Source organism: Sinocyclocheilus rhinocerous, unplaced genomic scaffold (assembly GCF_001515625.1).
Source record: "Sinocyclocheilus rhinocerous isolate Xijiao unplaced genomic scaffold, SAMN03320098_v1.1 scaffold236, whole genome shotgun sequence".
NCBI lineage: Eukaryota > Metazoa > Chordata > Actinopteri > Cypriniformes > Cyprinidae > Sinocyclocheilus > Sinocyclocheilus rhinocerous.
The window spans coordinates 964644-988800 of NW_015647064.1; the positions used below are offsets into that span (position 1 = coordinate 964644).

The window sequence follows — 24157 nt, forward strand, 5'->3', positions numbered from 1 at the left end:
TTTTAATTTCACATTTAAAGTATCTTTGCATTTTTTTTTATTTTTTTTTAAAAATAATTTCAAATATCAGTATTCAACGTTTTATGATTAAAATATCAAAACAGTATGAATGCATTTGTAACAGCAGGTTAAATACATTCATATCCTGCATTAAACAGTGTGTAAATGCATCTAAATGCCCCTTCTAATGCAGCTTCTGTGTTTTCTCTGCATTGCAAAGAGGGATTTTGTCACTACAGATTTCATTTAAAAGGTAAAAATCTATTTAAACTTATTGGAAAAGATTAATTTCTATCACTGCTGTGAACTGATCACCACACAGAATATGAAGAGTATCAAACATTTTAGGAGTCAGCTGTCCACGGCAGTCCTTAACATATCAGCACAACACACTCAGCAAAATGTCATCTAATTATCGTTATCAATAAAATCCCAGAAAATGTTGAGATATATATTTTGTCAATATCGCACACCCCTAATATATTTAACGTTTTGATTAAAAAAAATTTAAAATAAATATGAGAAGTGCCCTTTTTTCCACTTGAGCCCCTGCCCCTCAAAATGTCTGTGCACATCCCTGGTAATAAGTGTATTTTTCACTGAAAATGTCAGTGTACTTTTATATCTTCTGTCTTTTTCGAATATATATACTGTATGTAGCCTATATACACTACCATTCAAAAGTTTGTGGTGTGTAAGATTTCTTAATGTTTTTGGCAGTCTCTTCTGCTCACCAAGGCTGCATTTATTTGTTTAAAAATACAGTAAAACAGTAATATTGTAAAATATTATAACAATTTAAAATAACTGTTTTCTGTTGTAACATTTTCAAATGTAATTTATTCATGTGATGCAAAGCTGAATTTTAAGCAGCCGTCACGGCAGTCTGCAATCTACAGATAAATATAATATACTGATTTAGTGATAGATAGATAGATAGATAGATAGATAACTTACTTACACATAATAAGCCCACCCTATCTATCTTATATAATTAAATGTGAAATTGGGGAAAGGGATTTTATCCATAACCTTCTAAAATCGTTCTATTGCAATCAAGGCTGTTTTCAGTTTAGTGTTTAAAAGTGTTTGATGGATGTGGGACATTTATATTACGTATTGATTTTCTTGGAACAGTTCATCAAACATTAGGAGTGATAATAGACTATTGTGCGACCTCATATATTGGCTCATATATCAGCAATATCTAAGATCCTTATGTAGTAAATTGCTCCTCAGTTTTATCTGTGAGTCTGGCTGTGCTGTATGTGTCCATTAGCCAAAAGGGCAAGAACGATCATCGCTTTTCAAAGCTATTAAAGAAGATGTGCTGCTTTTAAAATGTGTTTAATATGGCATAATTGTATCATTTCATATCACATTTTCAGCAGTTTTATCATACACACAGATGCGATCTTGTATGTTTAAAAAAAAAGAATTAAACATACTTGTCTCATGTTTATTTTTGCTGTTAACTAGATTACTTTGCTCTCAGTGGTCTGTGAGCAAACTGTCATGACAGAGCATTTACAGAAGTTATTCTACACAGTAGGATTATAATGTTATTTAGTGTGCCCAGCTGTTCCTCTCACTCCAAGTGTTCTGCCTTGCTAAATACCATTAGACGGTTGACGCATGCAATCCATCTGTTATTCTTTCATTGTGGTTTGTCAGAGGTATCACGCTGGAGGGATACAAGGAAAGATGGTGGGAGCTTGATGGGGTAGTGCTAGTTAGGTGTTGCAATGCAAAGGCAAGACAAGGTGATAATTTGGGATATGGGGGGAATTTAATGTGAACGAATAAAATAAAAGACGATTTTAATGTTTAAAGGGACTCTGCTGTGACATAATTATTTCCTGTAGGGCATTCAGTCATTTGGAAACATAAACCTCTTTAAACTGTTTGGAAGATTTTAACACATACTAACCAATTTGTACAGATTGAGTTGTTAAATTCTGAAGCAGCTGGTTTAGAAGTGGAAGAAGCGCTGCAGTAATCCTCTAGCCCTCTCAGCATCTGGACCCCTGCAGTTCCTCAATTACTATGCCAGGGCTTTATTTCAGGCACAGAATCTGCAGGGGCTGCTGTTCTCTCAACATGGCTAAACAATCACAGTTTCTCCTAAGAAGCACAGAAAAACAGTTTATATTAAGCTGAAAGAGAAGCTAGTCAGCAGGAGGGGGTTTTATGTTTGAATCTGATGTATGTGTTTTTTTTTTGTTATAATTTTTGAACATTTTGGAAAGTCTCTTGCAGCCCTGTAAAACTTCCTCTTTGCTGCACTTCATTTTCAATGAGTTAAAATCTTCACCTTGACAGGCACGTTTAAACCAGATGGTGGTTTATGAAAGGAACAGTTCACCCACAAATTAAAATTCTGTCATGTTTTGCTCTTCTGTGGAGGAGACCTCTTGAAGTATGTACTGTCCCTATTCATGCAATTACAATTAATAAAGACTGAATCTTCAAAAAAGATGCAAAAAATTATTGCCTCTACCTACAAAACGTACATATTCATAAGATTTACTGCATTTTCTAGCTGAAATGAACACTAGTGGCAGTAAAACACTAACAACCTTTGTTCCTTTTCAAACGAACTATGATGGGGAAGTTCATAATCGATTAATAAAGACTTATTTTCATGCGGTGCCTTGCACAATACAAAGTTATGACCTCAAAACATTTTTACCATAGTGCATAATTTGTACACTAATACAGCTTTACATTTGCATCACAAAATCGGCTCTATATGTTGTTGTAAACTTGCTCAATAGCTCACCTGGTACAGCACTGCACTTGCAATGTGAAGCGTTCAGGTACGATTCCCATGAAACATGAGTCACAGTAAAAGAGCTCAAAGACTTAGAAGCAAGATAAAATGGCATGGTTGCTTCAGGAATTGTGTTTTTATCCTGTGTTTTGTTTTAGGGTAGAGTTAAGTGTAGCTGCCTGGTACTATTTTGAAACGCTATAGATAGAGCATTAACTTTTTACTGCTACTTACTGGATATTTCATTTTCAAACTGCTGCTAAATGTGCAAGAAGCAATGTAATATCATTTTGCAGACATATCACCACAGGCACGTTTTTTCCAAAGAGTCTGGGTTTGAAAAAAGTTTAATTTTTAAGCATTTTTAAGCAGTGTGTGCAACCATGCTTAACCTTCTACATGAACTTCCTTTCAGTTAATTTCCTCCTCTTTAGAAGCACATTTCAAGTGGTGTTGCATTAAGCACAGTTCATGAACTACATTTCGCTCAGCATTCATCATTAGTTTGGATTAAACTCTAACTCTATAGCTGCATAGCCCTTCAGGACTTTGACCCTGAAGTCAGGCAAGACTTGAGTTTTATGTAAGCCATCACATAAATCTGCAATTGTCGTCATGGGATTAATAAAGTACGTATTTGTTTGTATAACACACATCTGTCATAGTTTTTACAATTAAGCATGCAGGCTGGCAATATTGCATATTTTAATATTAAATTATCAAAAAGCATTTACACACACAGACATATGTAAGCACACTAGCATTGAGTAAAGGCTGAAATGCACTACATGACTATTATCTGAACCGATTTTAAATTTATTGGCATCATACACTTGCTGACTTTGTAAATGGTTATAGAGAAAAACTGGGCTTCATACTGTACATAAACAATTGAGGATCACACATTACCAGACTTTCAAATCATTCCAGACACAACAAAGTCATGCAGAAGCATGTGTCTCATTGCTAGAAGATGCATGACAGATGAAAACAATGTTTCTAAAATATGTTTGAAGTCCTCAGAATTTTCAGTGAAATCTTTCATCTCCAACTATACCCAAAATCTGTAGATTGGCTCTGACTTTTAGCAGCTAGCATCGACTCCTCCAGACTATGAATAAGAGCAAAAGTATATGGACATTTATAATTTCTTGCATTGCAGCATATCAGATGTTGCCTTCCAACCACACTGACCACAACTGTGATACAAATCTCTTCTGTTCACTGCAAGCATCTGCCTGGTAAACCAACAGTCACTTAGAGTTGTGTGCTAAGATAAAGCATAGTGCTTTGATACTGTGAAGATTAGCTTTTGGCAAAGCTTATCTCAGTGTGCCTCTAAACACTAAAATCTGTAAATACAGACTTGCTAAACCGTCCTATTATGGTGCATTTACATCTATTAAGTGCATTTACATGTGCAGTCTACTGTAAGTTACTTAGGCTAGTGTTGTATGCTAAAAAGCAATTTTGTCTGGAGTTGTTGTCATCAAAGGGTAGGCAACTCTTTCATCCCTTCACTTTTTTCACACATCAGTTGACGCAGAAAGCCCAGACATCCCGCCAGCAGGCTCTCATGGGAGACTGTACAATACAGTGGAGGGTTATCAGTGCTGGTTTTAGTAACAGTCTTTGACTTTCTCACTTTCTGTCATTTGCATTATAACTGTGCACTTAGTAATACTGGTGAAGAGCAAATTTATGATGAAACTGTAAGTGGTCTGTCCATAAAATGTGGCCAGTGCTCGTATACAGTAGACTGTGCACAGGGTCATATACACAAAATACCAACAAAAAATGCAATAAACATTACCTAAATAATATAACATTTAACACAAAACACCTACCACTCTTAAAAATAAAGGTGCTTAAAAAGTTCTTCACAGAGATGCCATAGAAGAACCATTTTTGGTTCCACAAAGAACCATTCAGTCAAAGGTTCTTTAAAGAACCATCTCTTTCTTACCTTTTTATAATCTGAAGAACCTTCTTTCGCCACAAAGAACCTTTTGTGAAACAGAAAGGTTATTCAGATGTTAAAGGATCTTTATGGAACCATTTAGACAAAAAGGTTCTTCTATGGCATCGTGAAGCACCTTTATTTTTAAGAGTGTAATGTACTGAATAAATTCATGATTTAAAAAATGAGAAGAAACTTTATTATCATTATTTATATGTGATGTGTCATGCAGAGACTTTTACTGTTTTACAAATATACTGTTAAATTATATGTTGATTCATAGGTTGTACTTTCAAAAATCATAAATTTGACAGTATTTTACAGTAGAATTACATAAATGCAATTTTCACCATATATGTAAGGTAAGTTATTGTTAAACCAATTAGCAGGCTTTTATTGCAGCATTTTTAGTGTTTTTCTGTAAAAATTTACAACGACAAATTTTTTTTACAGTGCAGTAACATGGTCTCAGAGTTAAGAGAGGAAAGATTTCGCCCATACACAGATGTAATATATGTACTGTACATATTACATTTCCATGTATGAAATATATTGTCATATGAAGTAAAACATATATGAAACCTATTAGAAATTGGAACCATTTCTTATGTGAAAAGCTTGTCAATACATTTTGATATTATAGTAAGATAGACATTTATTACAAAAGCATTTATATAATATGTATTTATGTACATGTGAAAATGATATATCAACATTTTATTTCCATATGGGTCAATAACAGTTAAGCTTCATTGACAGCATTTGTTTCATAATGCTGAATGCCACAACTTTTCACAGTTACAGTAAGGCTCTTACACTGGCAACCGTGCCAGGATTCGGGAGGATTTAACAGCGTAAATGTGAAGCTACAGTAGTATTTTTGTTTAAGCACTTGCATGAATTATTCAGCAAAACCCCATTCATTATTTGAGCTGTAAGGATGTCTAATGTATTCTTTTCTAGGTGGATAAAACTTCTGGTTATGCAATACTGACAAATGAATGCTATAAGCATATTTCTTGTGGGATTAAGTCCTGGTTGGGCTGGATGCAGGATCAAACATTCCCTGCATTGATTCATATCCCTGATGGCATCGTCTTCAAATGTGACAAAAACGTATCAGTTTGGAAATACCTTACTTCATAAAGAACATTAAGAGAGAAGAGAGAACCGCTGTCTCCTTAGGAGAAAACCATCAACACAGCAGTAACTGTAACGCTGACAAGGAGCCAATGACACTGCAGCAGTGTGCTTCACATGATGAGACGGGCTGACGACAGCCTACAACTATGTTATTGCTAACATAGTTCAGACAGAGACTGAAGTAAAGACATGGCTGAAAAGCAAATAGTAGGCATATGATATTAAAGAGAGACTGTTTATAGACTAATTGATGGGTTATGTGGTGACTGTTTGTTTTGTTGCTTGGAAATTAAGCCTTGTGGTGTAGAATAATGTCATTATTGTACAAACAGATGCTGCACTTGCTTTAATGGACAGCTGGCATTGCTGTATATTTGTGTTTTTGAAAAGCATGATATACAATCCCTCCCCATATGCACTCACTCTTTATCTTGTTTATGTTAGGACAGTCCTTCTGTCTCTGACACAGGGACAGCAAACACGCTTCTAAACATATTTTGTTTTACAATTGGTCAAGTCTGGAGAATTTTTTTGTTTGTTTGTTTGGGGAGCACTGCTTGTAAGGTTGCAAGTTTACTTGTAAAAGTAGCTTGCATCTAAACATAACTTGTATAACATTTGGACAAGTTGGGAGACTTTATTCCTCGAAGGTCTTGTAGGTCACACTTGTATATTATTTACAGTCAGCATCTAAATCGACATGTCCATAGATAAGTAATTAAAATAATTGCAATTAATTATAATTAAAATAAGTATAAATTCAGGATTCCAGAATTTTTAAGAGTGTAATGACTTTCAGTGATCCCACTGTTTAGCCACTCGATTTACATGACTCTTGACTGGATAAAAATTAAGGATACATAATTTTTAAAAAATATGTTATGTACATTTTCTACCTGATAAAAAAAAATAGAGCTATAAAATATTTATAAAGGTTAAAATTATTTTAAATATGTAGTATAAAATATAGTTCAAATATATTCATTACACAAATGTTCATAGATGTACAAATCACTTACAATTCACAAATAGGATTCTCATGTTCTATATTCAGGTCTTCCATATATTGTATTCAGATATTCAGACTGTGCGTGTTTTGTCTTATTCTAAATCATCTTAAGGGCCTTATTTCGAAGTTTGCTGAGACCCCAAATGGGCCCCAGACTCCTGTTTGAGAAGATCTGATCAAAACACATTTTGTTTTACATTCAAGTAAGTCAGAGATTTTGTTGTTTGGTGGCAACTACTTAAGGTTACAAGGTTACTCTTGTTGAGGTGAGAGTCATACATACTTTGTTTTACTGATATGGGTCAGTTAAATACAGATGTCAGCTCTTTAACTTTCTTGGGGCCAGTACAGCTTTGAGAGGATTTTGGGGATCATTATCTGTGCGTCAAGATTTGTTACAGACCTTCTGTGCAGCTTTTATAATTGTGTGCAGGACCACGGACAGCTCACACATCAGCAGTGTTTGCAGGATTGCTGGGTCTTTTCTGTTGCTGTGGCTCACACATGCGCTTAGAGCGACCACTAGACAGCACATCAGTGAAGAAAAAAGCTTTTATGCACACATACCAGATTTGTCTCTCTTTTCCCCTGCTTTGCATTTAATTCTGTGTGATCGTAAGACATTTAGGGTGCATTCACACCAGGAAAGTCCACTAGTTCACTTGCTTTGGTCCAGACCAAATACAATGTTGATTTTTTTTTTGTTTGGTGCAGTTCGCTTTACCACTGCGCTTTTTGCAAGTGAACCAGAAACTGTAAACAAAACCACACGTGTGCTTAAGGTCATCCATTCATTGTTTCATCCATTCAACCATACCAGAGTTCGTTTGGGAGCGGACCGAGACCACCTCTTCAGCTGGGTCTCGGTACGGTTGTTTGGTCCGCACCCGAGTGCGATTGCTGTATTCACACCTGTCCAAAAGATCCGCACCAAGGGGGGAAACGAACTTGAGTTCGATTCAATCAAACCAAACAAGACAGGTGTTAAACACTTTTTACAGCACCTTGTTGTGAGTTCACTAGTACATTGCTATTTGCATAGACATGATCATTTGTAGGAGACTTGTTTATTAACTATGTATAATACTATGTTTAGTGATATAAATTATAGTGACAGGGATTGGGAGAAATATTATTTCAGGCTTCCATCTGCTGTTTTTAACATCAAATCAGAAATAATGATATGGCGTGATACATATCTGTGTGAGAGAGGGAGATCTGGTTCATTAGTCGCTCGTCCCTGGCACTCACCTTCAAAACAAATCAATTTGATTATGCAAAACTATGCCTATTAAGTGCCACTTCAGAGAGCCAAAGTGTGTGTGTTTACTGTGGTCTGCATGTAAATGTTAAGATCCTTTCTTTCAACATCAAAGGCCGTGACACTCCACAGACACCAACTGCCACCCACCAGGGCAGGAAAAGACACACAAAAGAACAAGGTAGGAGAGCAGGGTTGTGTAATTAGCTAGGGGTAACAGATGATTGATGAGGGGAGCTACTTCAGTTCTGTGCATTTATTCTTTTTCCTTTTTCCTCTGGAAAAAAGAGCGTTTTAGCCCTGGGCGCTGCACTGAAATAGTCTTGTCTGAGTGAGCTGACAAGAGGCAGGAGAGTAGAAGAGCTCTCTTTAAATACTACAGCCCTAAAGAACAGACAGGCACTGGCTGCTTGACAGATAATTGTACTGTCTATTGCAGTCTACTTTCTCCGCTACTTCATTTCAACCATCCATGCAGTATAGGTGGTTGTTGCAAATGTCACCCTGTAATTTTTATTTTATTTATTTATTTAGTTTCCACGAGTCTCAAGGTTTTATTGGGAATTATACAAGAGTTAGTTGCTATACTCGATTCTGATTGGTTGAGTTGAACAGCACTGGGACTTTTTAATGCTTGTATCCCTCTGCTTCTGTGTTGGTGAGTTCCAGACAAACTATCAATCTGTGTATTGGAAGTAGGGATTTTTCAATGACTCCTTCAGTAGAGTCACTGAATCAAAGCTGATTTATTCAAAAAAAAAACTATTTTTGTTTAGGAATGAAACAAGTGATTGTCTTTATATGCGTTTATATGTCATTGAATAATTCACTCATCCATTTCACTCAAAAATGCATTTTCCTTCAGGAACTACAGTAAACAAGTAACTGTCTTTATGAGTGACTCACTGAGTTATTCACACATGATCTGTTTAAAAACACTGATTCATTCAGAAAAAAAACCACCTCACTGTTGCTGTGAAACTAGAAACTAGGGTAAAAACAGACAAAGCACATGCCAACATTGTTTCTAAAATGTAAGCAGTTTATTGAACAATAAGGCAAATTACTTAAATTTTATTGCGCAAAATAGTGTTATGTTATAGTTTCATAGCATTGATTAATATTTTAAATTGGCTTTTATTTTTTGATTTTCAATTTTAATTTATTTTATGTTTTTGTTGTGTGCTTTCATCATTTTTATATATTTTTAAAAATTCTATTTAGCTTTATATTTTAATATTTCAGATTTGAAGTATTTCATATTTTAATGCTTCCACTTAAACTTATTTTATTTCAGTTAGTTGCCTAGGCAACATTTCAGATTTTTATTAAAGATTTATACGTTTTTCATCTGATGTTTATATTTTATTTTATTTTATTTTATACTTAATTTCTCTCTTTTTATAGCCTTTATTTCGATAGGACAGTGTAGTTACAGGAAGCGATGTGGGAAAGAGAGGGGGCCGGGATCAGGGAAGGTCCCAGGCCAGGATTCGAACTTGGGAAGTCCGCAGCGCAAAAGCACTATATGCCAACACACATATCACTCAACATAACACTCAAAGCTATCGGCAGCAACATTTCTATTTAATTTGAATTAAAGTTTTTTAATTGTTTTAGTTAACAACAGCAACACTGGTATAAAAGCAATATCACACTTGTAAACGTGATGTCTGATGTGATTGATTACGTCCAGCCTCATGCCTACGGCCAAATTACAGGACATGCAATATTTTATAGTTACAATGTTTGGAAAGGACTGGAATTATGAGCAAATGCAGACATTCAGCAATGACATTGCCATATGACAGCCTATGGAAAACACTGCCCCTGCCCTCTGCCCTGTGTTCTCTGTAGAGGAGCTCGGCCACTGTTTCCGAGTGGAGGGCAGGTCAAAGGGTGAGGCGCCCCATGACGCCCACTGCTTTCACACAAATGCTGCACCAATGCTGGATGAAGCCTTTAACCTCTGTTTTATAAGCCCCTTCTCATAAAGGCTTAAATTACAGCCTCTTCTAGTTTACTCGGGTCAGTTTAGACAGAGTCCAGCTCAACCACATGGCGCCACTCGAAAGGAGTCTCAAGAGCTCCAATTTTCAGTCTTACACTGGGAGAATTTTGTAAACATTTTTGATGAAGATGGTGCTTAATTAGCTCTAATGATCATTTTGCAAAGTAGAGCTGTTTTTATAGAAAACAGGGAAAGAGGGTAGTACATATTTGTAAAAATAATGATTGTGGCATCAATGCTCTTGGGTGCAAAGCTCTTTGATAACTGCACACTGCAGCAAAGAGTGTTCATCATCAAGTCAAAGGGTCAGTCAAGGTTGTATTTCCTCTGATCTATTCAGTTCTGTCCACTTGCATTAGGTCATAGGAATGAGTTTCATGGGCCTTTGGGCTGTGATGCTCTGTGTTAGAGTTCAGCAGTGTAATGTTACTTGGCTTTAGAAGATGGGTTTTTACCAAAGTTTGAGTGATGTGTCTTATTGATACTTCGAGTATATAGGTATTTAGGTATATACGTGTGATTTCAAGCTACTGAACATTTTTGAGCAGTGTCCACACTGATCATCTATTACTGCGAATGTAGCCTGACAAAACTTTTATTTTATTTTATTATTTTAATTTTGTTCATAAATGTCCTCAGTGTCTCTTCGCCTTTCTACAATATGTGGGAGAATATAGCAGCAAGACAGAAAGAGGGAAAGAGAAGAATGGAGGCATGAGATTTTGCAGGGAAATGGACGAAGTAGTTGAGAAAAAGAAACAGTGGGAATCAGACTAGATGGAGCAAGAGGGATAAAGCTAATGGAAGAGAGGGAGAGAGAGATCAGGCGGCTGACGCAGAAGTCCAATGATCAAATACAGATGTCCCCCACCCCTTATTTGAAGGGGTCAATAATGCAAATCTCCAGACACAGTTGTTCTCTGAACAGCGGATTCCCTCATGCCATACTTCATATTGTTGATGGAAAATTAACGTTATGGTACTTAGAGTTTGAAATATTTGAAGGAAAGTTTTTTTTTTATTAGTGCCTTATTCTATCAACATCAGTAGAATTTGACGTTGAACCGTAAATACAAGCATTTTTTTTTGTGCGCGTGACAAAATCTTTCAATGAAGTAATTTTTGTTCCCCCTGTTGTTGTTTTTTATTGACAGGTTTGTCCTGGTGTTTGGCTGCTTGGTGCTGTCTGTCTTCTCAACCATTCCAGATCACCAGGAAATGGCCTCTCACAATCTCCTGATCTTGGTAAGAGCTGAACTACAGTGTCAAAACAAAATCCAAACCGGATAAAGCATGAGAACAGTCTCATGCTAAGAAGTTAAAAAAAGATATATCACATGAACTCTGTGTTAACTGTACTCTAATACCGTAGCTAGCTGTATGTCTTAAACGTTATGTAATGCTACATCCTGCATTTATTAATGTTATATAGTATAAGCTTCTACGCTTATGATTACTGTAATTAAAAGCAGAAAAAGTCCGATCCTGGCATAGGAGATATAGGCAATATTCTCTACTTCTCTAAAGTAAATTGCCTCTGCTCTCCACCAAATTCAGCTGCTATCTGTCTGATGATGAGTCTCCACACATATTTAAAGGCAAATATGGTGAAATGTTAATAGTGCTGCACAACACAGGTCAAGCTAACCAAATCAGTAAATCACAATATAAACGCAACCAAATATGCCCCACTTTTAGACCTTGTGGTTTACATGATCTCTTTAATGCAGCATGATGGAATATTGTCAATAGTTATTTGATTACAAAGCCCTGACAAAAGCCAGCTACAGATGAGAGATATGAACACTGGATCAAAGGCTCATGTTATGCTGGTTTTCTGTTCCTGGAAGCCTGCTGGTTTGTGTACTGGTAATGATGGCCATACAAATGGACCTGATTTGTTTTATTGACTCAGCTGATACCAAACATGATCTGTATGATGTTCATGATCTGTAGGCAGTACTTATATGATCATAATGGAAGATCTTTCATTCAGTCATACTGCTGCCCCTTTAATTGACAATGCAAAGACAGGAGGTGAGTCAACAAAATAGTGGTCTTTTAAAATGGCTTTTACCTCAGTGAATTGAGTCAGAGACTCCATATAAGTTTACCAGTCAACATCTGCTGCTGTATGTGTGCATTATTGTGTTTGCACATGTTTGTATATGTGTATGTGTTTGTATATGCTTTATAATAGGCAAAATGCTTTATAGTGGGCAAAATTAAGTATTAATCAAACACAAGCACCTAAATTGTACAATGTGCCGCATTATTATTTTTATTATTATTAATATGGAATTTTCTTTATTGAGGTATACATTTATTTTGCACTATTTATTACATTGCTTTGTGTTTTAGGGTTAAAGGAAATATCTGTAAAGCCTATATGGCAAAAATATATATTTAATGTGGCTAAATTATATTTGAAATATATGCTAAATATATGTTGCAAACAGTGAAACTCAATGAAATGTATTTTTGAAATAGGAAATATTTAGTTTTAACCTTCATATACCAAAATATATTTCTAAATGTATTTCGGGGCAAGAAAATGTATTTTCATGGACTGAAATATAGAGGTCAAATATATATTTTTAAATGCTTTAAAAAATATATATTTATATACATTTAAAATATATATAAAAATTGCCAAAAATATATTGGTAGAAAATATATTTATGTAAATTTTGGAAGCACATTTTAGCAAATATAATGTTTGGCCATTTTTGGTATATTTTAAAATATATTAAAATATATTTGAAAACAATGTCCTATCAGAAAAGTTCTGTATTTCTACTGATATTTTGCTTCCAATGTGGTTCATTTAAAATGAATCATTTTCAAAATAATAAGATATTTACAGTGAATGTTGCTGTTCATCTCTGTGTTTTTCCACTGTTTATTTATTTAAATTACAGTTTTTTGGCCAGATAAATTATGCTCTGAGTAAATCATTTTTGAAAACATTTAGACTGTACTGTAGTTGAGTTCTTTAAATTAAAGTAGCTTGTAGCTTGACAAACTAAGGATTCGAAGTAGCAGTAAGTATACAGTATATGACTTAAACAGAGCTCACTAATGGATCCATAATCAGGTTATTTTCCACTTGTTTCAAGAAATAGCTGACCCACAGATTATATTTGACAGGCAATGACACCTCCATCTGTGTTTCTTTATTAAAAAGTTCTGTTGTGCGCAATGTACAGTACTTATATCACTGTGTAATTCCAGCAGGGATGTGTGTACACTATTCTTACATTTCACTGCTGGTCATATATTCTCTATATAACCATGTATGTGACAAATAAAAATCTTGAATATTGTAACGTAGCTGTAATGTACTTGGTTCACAGTGTTATCAATTTCACAACCACAGTTGAAACAAGTGCACACCCACACAAATAAACTTGAAAATGTATTTCTTTGTCTTTGTAGGAGTTTGTGATGATTGTGGTGTTTGGGCTCGAGTACATCATTCGAATCTGGTCTGCTGGTTGTTGTTGCCGGTACAGAGGATGGCAGGGACGACTTCGCTTCGCAAGGAAGCCGTTCTGTGTTATAGGTGAGCCTTTAATCAATGTGCAAAGTTTCTCTCCATGAAATGAGAATCATGAAACTTTCATTGTTTAAGTTCAGGATTTCCAGACTTTTCCTATTTCTAAATGAGGTGATAGTGAGATCCGTATTAGAAAAGGAGTGCACTATTATTTAACCTATTCAAACCTGGTTGAGAGATTTGATCAGATTTACTAGCCATAAACATTTCTTACCTCCATGAAACTGTGAATATCATTATTTTAAAATATATATACTTTTTTTCATAAACAGCACAGGCCAGCATTTCACTCACAGCAGTAGATGAGATTTGAAAGAAATTGCATTTGTGACAAAAATGTGAAGTCATATTGGCAATTTATTACTCATTTCTTTCTTCTTTGTGACTTGCTCTGCAAGGAACATTCCAAAGTTAGAGGAAATATGTTCTGGAGTCACAAGGTTTTCTGTACTACACGATATAAATAAAAGAGTACCAACATTTTCTTTACTTACCAAAGCTGATTTATTTGCATTTGATGGTTGCAGAGTGTTCATTTTACGACCGTGGTTACTTGCAATGGCACGTGTTAAAGAAACAAACACCCATCATCACTGGTTATGGACTGAGAGTTCATATAAAAGCAAATATTTGGTGACTCTATAGTACTGTTAGTGGTATTTCTAAAGCACATACATTTTTTTTTTTTTTCAGAAAAGAAGCTTTAAATTGATAAAAAGTGACTGTAAAGGCATTTATAATGTTACAAAAAATTATAGGTCATTAAATTATTTTATGTACATCAAAGAATCCCAAAAAAACATGTATATATATAAAAAAAAAAAAAAACAGTTGTTTAAAATGGTAAAAATATTGCACAATTTTTATTGTATATTTGATCAAATAAATACAGACTTGGTGAACATAAGAGATTTCTTTCAAAAACGTAAAAATAAAATCGTACCCCAAACTTTGGACGGTCCAGTCACATATATCTGATCTATGCTAGGTGTATATTCCCAGTCCCAGTTAACACAGTCATGCTAGTCATATGCTTTGGCAGCTATTAGTAACACTAATACTGTCCTCCCTCACAAATGAATTGCTCCAGTCAGCTTTCATCCTTCCATGATGACACAAATTATGTTTATTCCTATGTAACCAAGGCAACAGCCTCATAACTGTAGATCGCCATTAAGGAAGTGTCTTATGCCTGTAAAATAACCTAGCCGCACTTCCCCATTGACCCCAAACCTTTTACTCGGCATCCTCCAGTTGTGGCTGCCAAAAACTACCAAATCCACTTCAGCAAACAGCTCTCATTCAGTGACCCCTCAACCTGTCTAATGTTCTCCAGACTGCTGTTACACTGTGTGAGCTCATTAATACTGGCTTTGCTATTAATAATGTCTTACTTTGTTTAAGTGTGTGTAGGTGCTTGTGGTGTCTGTTCTTAAGTGCTAACACTTAGCGCTGGCCTTATCGATCTAAATGGGGATAATGAACGTCATTAATAATGGTAATAATGTGTCTGTGTGCTGACCAACTGTCCTTTGAGATTCTATTAAGCCATGCCTCAATCTGATCACTATTCCCCTTTGTTAGTATATCGTGAACACAAACCCAGGCACTAGCAAAGGTCTTGATCCTAAACATCTGTACAAGGTTGTGCATTAAAGCATAGCTATTTTTTAAACAAAATGTTTATGTAGCTCACCATTGTGCATCTACATTGCAGCTGTTCAGCCGCACAGTGCCATTATGAAATTGGTGCGGTTTCATGCACACAAGGGATTAGAGTTAATTAAAATCGTAATCTCTTTTAACAACAGAAAATAAGATATTTCATACATTCACACTTGTGCTCATCCTTTTGGATTTAATATTTTTCACAGTTTGTTATAGGCAGGCATTCTGGGAATTTATAGGGAGCAAATGTCTCAGTACTGGAATGATTTTGACTCCCTTGCTAGTGCGCTTAGAACTGAACTAGGCAGCAACTAAAATGTTAAAACCTGAAAAATACCCATCAAATAATGTGGTGATAACAATTTGATTAATGGTTGGTCTTTAGGCATTCAATATCCATATCCACGTGAAAGCTCATCATATAACCATTACGCTACTTCTTGAAACAAATTTGAAAGTAGAAATGTTTAAGATACTTCTGAACCTTGTGAAGCTGGTTTTATAGCATGTGAACACAGAATTACTGTATGTCATTTTCTTTCTGGCTGAAGTCACTTTATACCACACACATGCACATTTACAGCCCCATTTCATCAATATGATGTTAATGGAAACAGAATGCACTAAGAATTAATAACAGGTGATTGATTTTAGATCATTTAAAACTCATTATGAGTGAATGTTTATGTACCCAGAGGTCCTACAGGACCTGAGGGTAAATAGTGTTGCGAACATCGGACTAGCAGCAACATGTTTTAGGAAATACTGCATTCATGCATCATATACCATGATTGTTGCTGGAAAGTTTTAAGTAGTTTTAAGGTTTTTTTAACAGATGGGTTGAGAAGCTGTTTCCAGAATAAACTTATTCAGGCAGGGTTTATTTTGCTTTGTCACATTTAAATTGAGTGCATGTTTCCTAATTGATTCAACAAGTCATTAGCAGCCATTAGATGGTATTTGTGTGTTAAACTGATGAATGAACCCTGTCAACGAAAGAATGGTGTTCAGATGATGATGTCTTGGATTTTGTTGTACCCTCCAGCAGTTTATAGCAACACCAAGAATGGGTATCCCCTGCTGTTCTTAAAGTTAGTTACTGCACAAAGAAAAAACATATATTTCAGATTTAGTTTGCTTGCATAAACTTGTCAAGTAACAGTCAACATATTCTGCCACTCAGTTGAAGCCAAAAATGTTAAATTTCTATACTGCATTGTATAGCTAGATTTCACATTCAGGTAGTTTGATATATAATCTGGCATTCAAAATCTGTTTTAAAAGAGTAGTTGAAAATTTGCTGAAAATATACTCACCCTCAGGCCATCCAAGATGTAGTTGAGTTTGTCAAACCTTTGCTTCCGGCTAAAATATAAGTTCTCTATCCATAAAATTGCTGTCCTTTAAATCTGGCATAAACATAAAAAGTAGGACTTTGAAATTGTTGTATATTTTATGCAAGCTGCATTATATTAGAAAAATGTCAAATAAAAGCATTGTCACTAGAGGTTTCAGGCTTTTGGACCCAAAACTCCATAATACTTCATTCTTTTTTTTTTTTCTAATTGTCATTTTTAAAAGATAGTGGAACAAAATTCTTTCACTTCTCAACAGGGCTGATTCTGAATCGTGATGGTGGTCTCTTTCATGTGAAGGCCTGATGTATTTTTCATTGAGTTCATGAGTCATCTCTCTACTGTGCTGGATAACGGAGTCATAATTTATAGATCCAGAGTGCACTTCTACACCTAAATAAGCATTTTCTCTCGCAGCTCGAGACTCCCCAAAGACTTTAAGAACACATGTAATGTGTTGATTTGACTTATAACGACAGACTGCAGCACAGAGCAGTAGAGTGGCTGAGCATGAAGACCCTTTCTCTGGAAAGTCTGAGTTCATCGACTACAAAGTATATGAGAAATTAGAGGGAGGTTCAGAAAGAGAAAGAAAATATTATTGCAGTTGAGTAGTGCCTTGGAGTTGTTTGTGCTTTTTGAGGGTTTGATGTCGCTTCTCCAAGTGGATATAGTTTTTGTGTGAACTTCCCGTGTCCTTCGCTTGTTCTTCGTCTCTTTCTCTCTTTTCCCCTCCCTCAATCCTCTTTTCCCACAGAATATGGGCAAAATGACAGTTTGGAAATCACTCTTTTCAATCATTTACATGAACAGAATGGCTATGTTCCTCTGTGAACTCTCATTTGAGAAGTAAATTGTCTAGTTTGAGCCGAGGAGATGTCATTCCCATTTACCTGCATTCAACTACATTGACGATTTTTCAGGTTAATGAGACATTTACGTATAAACAAAAGACATACGTTTCATGTTCAGTGGTGTTGTCGACCACAGAGTCTGAAACACTTCAAAACTAAGTGATTTTATTGAAGAACATGCAGTTCTTGAAACTTCTGGAAAGTGAATCATTAGTCAATTAATTCACTATGCTCACAGTTGCTGTGATTTAAAAAATCATTGGGGGAAAAGCAACTCTTCATATAATTGCAGATGAAATGCTGGACGAAATATAATAGGTGGCCTTCAAGTTCAAAAAAGGTTGAGATTTATTAATTATTGGATCCTTTTGTCCAATGGGATTTACAGTATGCAATAATATATCACAAGGACAGGTCACCTAGGAAGTCAGATGCCACTTTCATAGATTAAACCGAAAAGAAGAAGAAAAAATCAAGGATTAAAGAGAATTAAGCTGTTTCAGAGGACCTGGTAACTACCTAAATAACATTTTGAATTTTATATGCCGTTAAAACACACATGGCAAATTATATCTCCTGTGATATGCTACGTATGTCAAATGTTTTCTGACATCATTTTTTCTGTTCTTTTACCCAACCGTCAGACATTATAGTGCTTATTGCCTCTGTTGCGGTGGTTTCGGCTGGGAGTCAAAGCAACATTTTTGCAACATCTGCACTGCGAAGCTTGCGGTTCTTACAGATCCTGCGAATGGTACGCATGGACCGCCGTGGAGGAACTTGGAAGCTTCTGGGATCTGTAGTTTATGCTCACAGCAAGGTAAGTTTATTGCATTGACAAGTCACCATCTAGAATTATTTGCTTTTGAGTTACTTTGATATACTAATCATTTAAATGCATGCTTTGTTTTATGAGCAAAAACTACTGTCATATTGTGAAGTACTTTTTGTACTTTTGTAAGTCCTCTAAATGCTTCTCTAAATGCTTCTCTGTCTAACAGGAATTGGTCACTGCCTGGTACATTGGGTTCCTTGTGCTCATCTTTTCCTCTTTCCTGGTTTATCTGGTGGAAAAGGAGTTCAATAAAGACTTTGCCACCTATGCGGATGCATTGTGGTGGGGCACGGTGAGTCTCCACACCCCACATCTGTTCACAATGGTGCATTTCACCAGAGTCCAAGTAATATTCTGACCTATACAGAGCTTCACAAAAGAAGTTCTTGTGGTGCCACATACGTGTTCTTAGCACTTCTGTGACTCTTATGCAATTATTCCTGGGTAATTTTGGATGCTCTTGCTAATGTCCAACATTACTGGAAAACTGCAAGATGTACTGGTTTCAGTTTAATATGATCACTGATATCAAATTTCAGTAATAATTTCAGGCTCACGCTTTTCAGCCTTTTGATCATTTCCTTCCACCTTGTTTGGGAAATTGAAACCTTTTTCATAAAGGTTATACGGAGGCCCATTAGATTCCATATCCATGGAGATAGAGAGTAATCATGATGGCACAAATGACAAACGCCATCTCTGGTCTCGCTTGGATGCCCTTGATGGTTCAGAGAATAGATTTCAGGCTCATTCAGGTTGTTTCAACCCAAAAGAAAAAGACAAATATACGTATATGCACAAGTAAACAGATAAACACAGAAGTACAAAAAATGATCTAGCACATGTGTTCTGGTGAGGTCACGCAAATTCAATCTGTCAATAGATAAAATCTAGCCAATTTAGCCAGATGCCAACTGGGCAAGTTGCTTGATATCATCCTCAAAAACCATAAACAAAATTTCACAAGGTAAAAAAAAATTTTACCCAAACTACACTAAACACAGCTCACTTGCAGTGAAGATAAACATGGTTTATATCGACCATGATGTGTTTTATGCAGTTAATAATTCAGGTGAGGTTAGAGCATGAATTTTTAAAGTGACTTTCAGAAACCAGAATTGTTTTTTGTTCAGTTTATGTCATATTAGTAATATTAGATAATGTTGAGCCTATGCAGTTTGTGGTTATATTAATAAATGTATTAGAATCAAATATAAACATGAAAATACAAAACAAAACAAAAGTGTCAGTTAAAAAATATATATAAATAAAATTTTGTTTGCACTATTGTAAACCATTTTTTTTCCCTAAAGGACATTCTGTCATAAATTATTATAATACCTTTTATTCAAAGTTATCTGATCCATCTTGACAAGTCTTTTATCTTGGCAAATCAAGATCAAAACGTAAGTTATGTAGTTCACAGATACAAAGTCGAAAGTTCTCTATTGACCCTCTCTGTATTTTTTTTTTATTAGATCACCCTCACTACTATAGGTTATGGAGATAAGACTCCTAAAACCTGGACTGGACGAATGCTATCTGCTGGCTTCGCCCTGCTTGGGATCTCTTTCTTCACTCTGCCTGCGGTAAACCTTTATTACAGCAAAAAAAACATTCTCATACCTTGTTTCCTTACACTACCTACAGTATTAATCCAGTGTTTGTTTATCTTGTCACTTCTCCAGATACAACACCAATAAAGAAAATCATTTGCATAAATCATTTGCATAATTGAGACAGTCGCTAATGTTCTTCTTGGTTTTTAGCCTTCAGTACACAGTGGAATCTTATTTCTGGCTGCTAAATTTTCCTAAAGCAGAATTTTATTTGGTGTCTTTGTGAAATGCAAAGGCAGTTTGGCTGATTACCCTGTCAGAGCAACAAGGTTTCCAGCCAAATTTACAAATCAGCCTAAATGAGTTGATGGAAATGCTGGAAATGGATGTTCTAATTTCGAATTAAACAGCTCACCCCTTTGGACTTCCACTTTTTGATCATGAAATGATCAAACGTTGAGGGAGCTGAGTTTGACCACTCATATTAGTTAAATTAAAGCTATAACTTCCTGCCTGCAAGCTTCATGGTACTTAACATTGTTTTGCTAGCTTCTTAAATAACTTCTTAAAGGGATAGTTCACCCAAAAATGAAAATTCTGTCATTAATTACTTACCCCCAAGACAAGAGGGTTTGGAATGACATGAGGGTGAGTAATTAATGACAGAATTGTCATTTTTGTGTGAACTATCCCTAGAAGTACTTCTTAAATTGTAGTAATAAAACAAACTTTGTAAGAATTCAGTGTGACATAATATGTTAATACATATATTGTATGTTAATGTGAACATACAATATAATACTGTTGCTTGTTGATAGTGGAAAGTGCTTTTACAAAGAGCTGCTAGCATGAGTGTGTTTCCTACAGTCCTATTGTCTAATTCTAAACTATAGCATTAGTGACATGGTTCTACTTTACTTGCATTGCAGGGTATTTTGGGTTCAGGTTTTGCCCTGAAGGTTCAAGAACAGCACAGACAGAAGCACTTTGAGAAGAGAAGGAACCCTGCTGCCTGCCTCATACAGGTCAGACACCAGAGTCATTACATCTGCCCTCACATTTGGGGATATTACACAATCCTTTACAATAGAATTTGGTATAGTGTCATTTTTATGACCGAGATTTTTATGGTAAATGTCATGCCTCTGAGTAGAGTACTGTTTGCTAATGGTCTCATATATTTTTATATAACTGTTATTTGTGTCTGAATGCACCACAATGGTTTTGTTGTCTTACCTAACAGACAAATATGTTTCACTTCACAGCAAAGAGACTTTATTTGCTTGGACATGCTGGTTTTAATATGGACAGATTTGGTTTTGATACCAGCAATTAAGAGTCTGTTGCAAAATGCATTGGGGGATTGTCCTCATAAAACATAGAAACCTGTGTGTTACGCCTATGGAGAGTCCCTGTAAACCACATATGCAAGAGTGTGTGTGTGTGTGTGTGTGTGTGTGTGTACCTGGTACTCCCTACATTATGAGGACCAAATGTCCCCACAAGTACAGTAATACCAGTAAATTTTGACCTTGTGGGGACTTTTTTTTTGTCCCCTTGAGAAAAACAGCTTATAAATCATATAGAATGAAGTGTTTTGAAAATCTAAAATAGCAGAAAGTTTTGTGTGAGGTGTAGGTTTAGGGTTAGGGGAATGTGTGTGTGTGTGTGTGTGTGTGTGTGTGTGTATTATATTTCTGCTTACAATGTTTTACTCTCCCTAACCCTGAATAAGGCTGCGTGGCGATATTACTCCACCGATGGTAGTCGTCCTTACCTTGAGGCCACTTGGCGTCACTATGAGTCTACAGTCCCTGTCCTGAGGCATGTATGGATGCCTGCTCTGACCGAAAAAACCTGTGTAGTTTTTTTTTACTAATCTGCTTTTTTTCCTTTTTGTTTTGTTTTTTCTTCTCTTTCTCTTCTATGGGCTTGTTCTTCTTCTCTTTTTTCCTCTTCTTCCTTTATCCTTTGTTCTTTTGGTTTTATATATTTTTGCATGTAGTGTGTGTGGCGTAGCTATGCGGCTGATGAGAACTCGGTTTCCGCTGCTACCTGGAAACCTCATTTGAAGGCGTTGCATACCTGCAGTCCTACAAAGTAGGTACAAACCCCTGGCAGCATCTCCTGTCTATCCCTGGCTTCATTCATTATATTTCCACAGAGGAAAACTTTCCTCTTTCCCTCTATTTGTTTGATTCCCCCATGTAACATAATTGTGCCTGCCTCCCACACGTTCCATTCTTCTTTTCACGTCCTCTTCATTACAAGATTCAAAAAAGTACATTGTCCAATTCGGATTTATCTGATATGTTCATAGTCATCCACAAAAATCATTATAAACCAGGATCCATTGTTACAGACAATAGCAGGTCTAATGTAGGGCTAGCTGTCCATGAAATCACCTGATTGCAGTCTTTCTCTCAAAGTGAAAGGGAAAATACTATGCGAATGGACAGTAATGTTTCTCTCCATTTCACATTGATGCCCACATTCTGTTATAATGGCCCAATTATAGATGAAGTGCATGAACAGTCCTCCGTCTTGGTAAATAGTAATAGCAGCAGTCAAATTGTCTAACTGATTAAGAAAAAGACGTCAGCACCTTTGGCTTGTCATTCATATATGCACGTATATCACATAGGACTATGAAATGTAAATAGACCTGCTAAAAATCATTACTGTAAATACACAGAGAATAAACTAGTCATTTAGTAGGGCTTCAAATATGGCACATTTGTTTGCTTGAGCTTTTAAATGTCATGCAATATACTGCATGTTGTGATATGCATGTATATGCTAAGGGTTGTATTTATCCATGCATTATGCATTTGAACTGGCTGTTGCTTTTGATACATTAGTATGCATGAAGTACAAACTGGATCCAGTGAATCTGAAACTGTGTCATGTGTAGTTTATTGTCTACTGAAGATTCATTGAAAACATCTCACTTTTATGTATTTCTCTTTCTACACCACCCAAAGGAAGGATCAAGGAGAGTCATCTACAAGGTTTGTATTGTTCCATATCTTATATACTCTATACTATAAATAATTTACGACTGAGACAGAATTTGAAACATCGCTGTTGTTATGCTTGTGTTAAACCTCACTTGACTATGGAAGCCTGTTTCTTCCTTGAAATTAAAAATAAAAAGGTAAATTGCGACTTTCTCTCACAATGTTACTTTCTATCATAAAAACGAGGCTTTATTTATTGTAATTCCAACTATATTTCTAATATTTGTGAGGTTATATATTTTAACTGAGACTTTAAATCTCAAAATGTGACTTAATATTTCACAACTGTGACATCATTCCATGTAACTGTGACTTTAATTTTGTGAAATTGTGACTTTATATCTTACAGTGTGATTTGCAGTTTGACTTTATTCAGGTAACTTTCACTTATGGCTTTGTTTCTTGCAATTGCAACTTTATAGACTTTATTTCTTTTTTGAAGCTTCATCTCACGATTACTTTTTTACGTTTTCTTTTGAGAAGGAAACAGGCTTCCATGTTTGATCAGTAGTTCGGCAAACACAAAATCATCTTCCCTCTGATGTCTGAGACTGTTTACTGCCATCTGTTATGAAGTGCACTCTAATTTTCATCAGTCATGTATACATTAAACCGATGTAATGGAATATGGAATAGCAAATAATTGAGATTTATTCATGTTTTCATGTTTTGTCACTTACCAGACAAATGTGATTATCGGGGGCCTTGACTTCAATTAGAGAGAGAAATAATGAGAAAAGTCAAGTCAGACTGTTTGAATGACTGCATTTACACAGCAGCGACTAATGCATAGTCTCATCAGTCCAGATAACAGGAAGAGCTAGTGGTGTTATTTGCATAATTACTAAGATAGAACTTCAAATTGAGCCATAATAGTGTGGCCAGTATGAACAAGGCCAGACAAAATCATTTCCACATCATTATGAATGTATTAACTGCAGAACAAATAAATGAAATCCGTCTGTTTGTCTGTAACAATTGTCTGAGAGTGAACATTTCAAAGAGTGTTTGGAAATGGTGTTTCTGTGGGTTCTGACCAGTTGTTTGTGTGAAACGACCATCCATCCACTCATTTATGATGCAGTGCTCATCAATGACCAAGAGGCAATGATACCATAATTAGTATGGTTGCTAATGTGACATTATTGAG

At 35.7% G+C, this 24157-nt stretch overlaps 1 protein-coding gene across 2 annotated transcripts in view; it reads left to right on the forward strand.

Moving 5' to 3' along the window:
- LOC107708682 (potassium voltage-gated channel subfamily KQT member 5-like) overlaps positions 1-24157 on the forward strand; it is a 123338-nt gene that overhangs the window by 81878 nt on the left and 17303 nt on the right. Inside the window, exons 2-10 of one of the 2 annotated variants that reach the window (XM_016512986.1) lie at positions 11312-11402; positions 13596-13722; positions 18238-18413; positions 18595-18720; positions 19907-20017; positions 20917-21012; positions 21993-22087; positions 22972-22998; positions 23357-23383. In XM_016512986.1, coding sequence (XP_016368472.1) covers positions 11312-11402; positions 13596-13722; positions 18238-18413; positions 18595-18720; positions 19907-20017; positions 20917-21012; positions 21993-22087; positions 22972-22998; positions 23357-23383 — 876 coding nt within the window. The remainder of the gene's footprint in view (positions 1-11311; positions 11403-13595; positions 13723-18237; positions 18414-18594; positions 18721-19906; positions 20018-20916; positions 21013-21992; positions 22088-22971; positions 22999-23356; positions 23384-24157) is intronic. The other variant, XM_016512987.1, reaches the window with a different exon arrangement.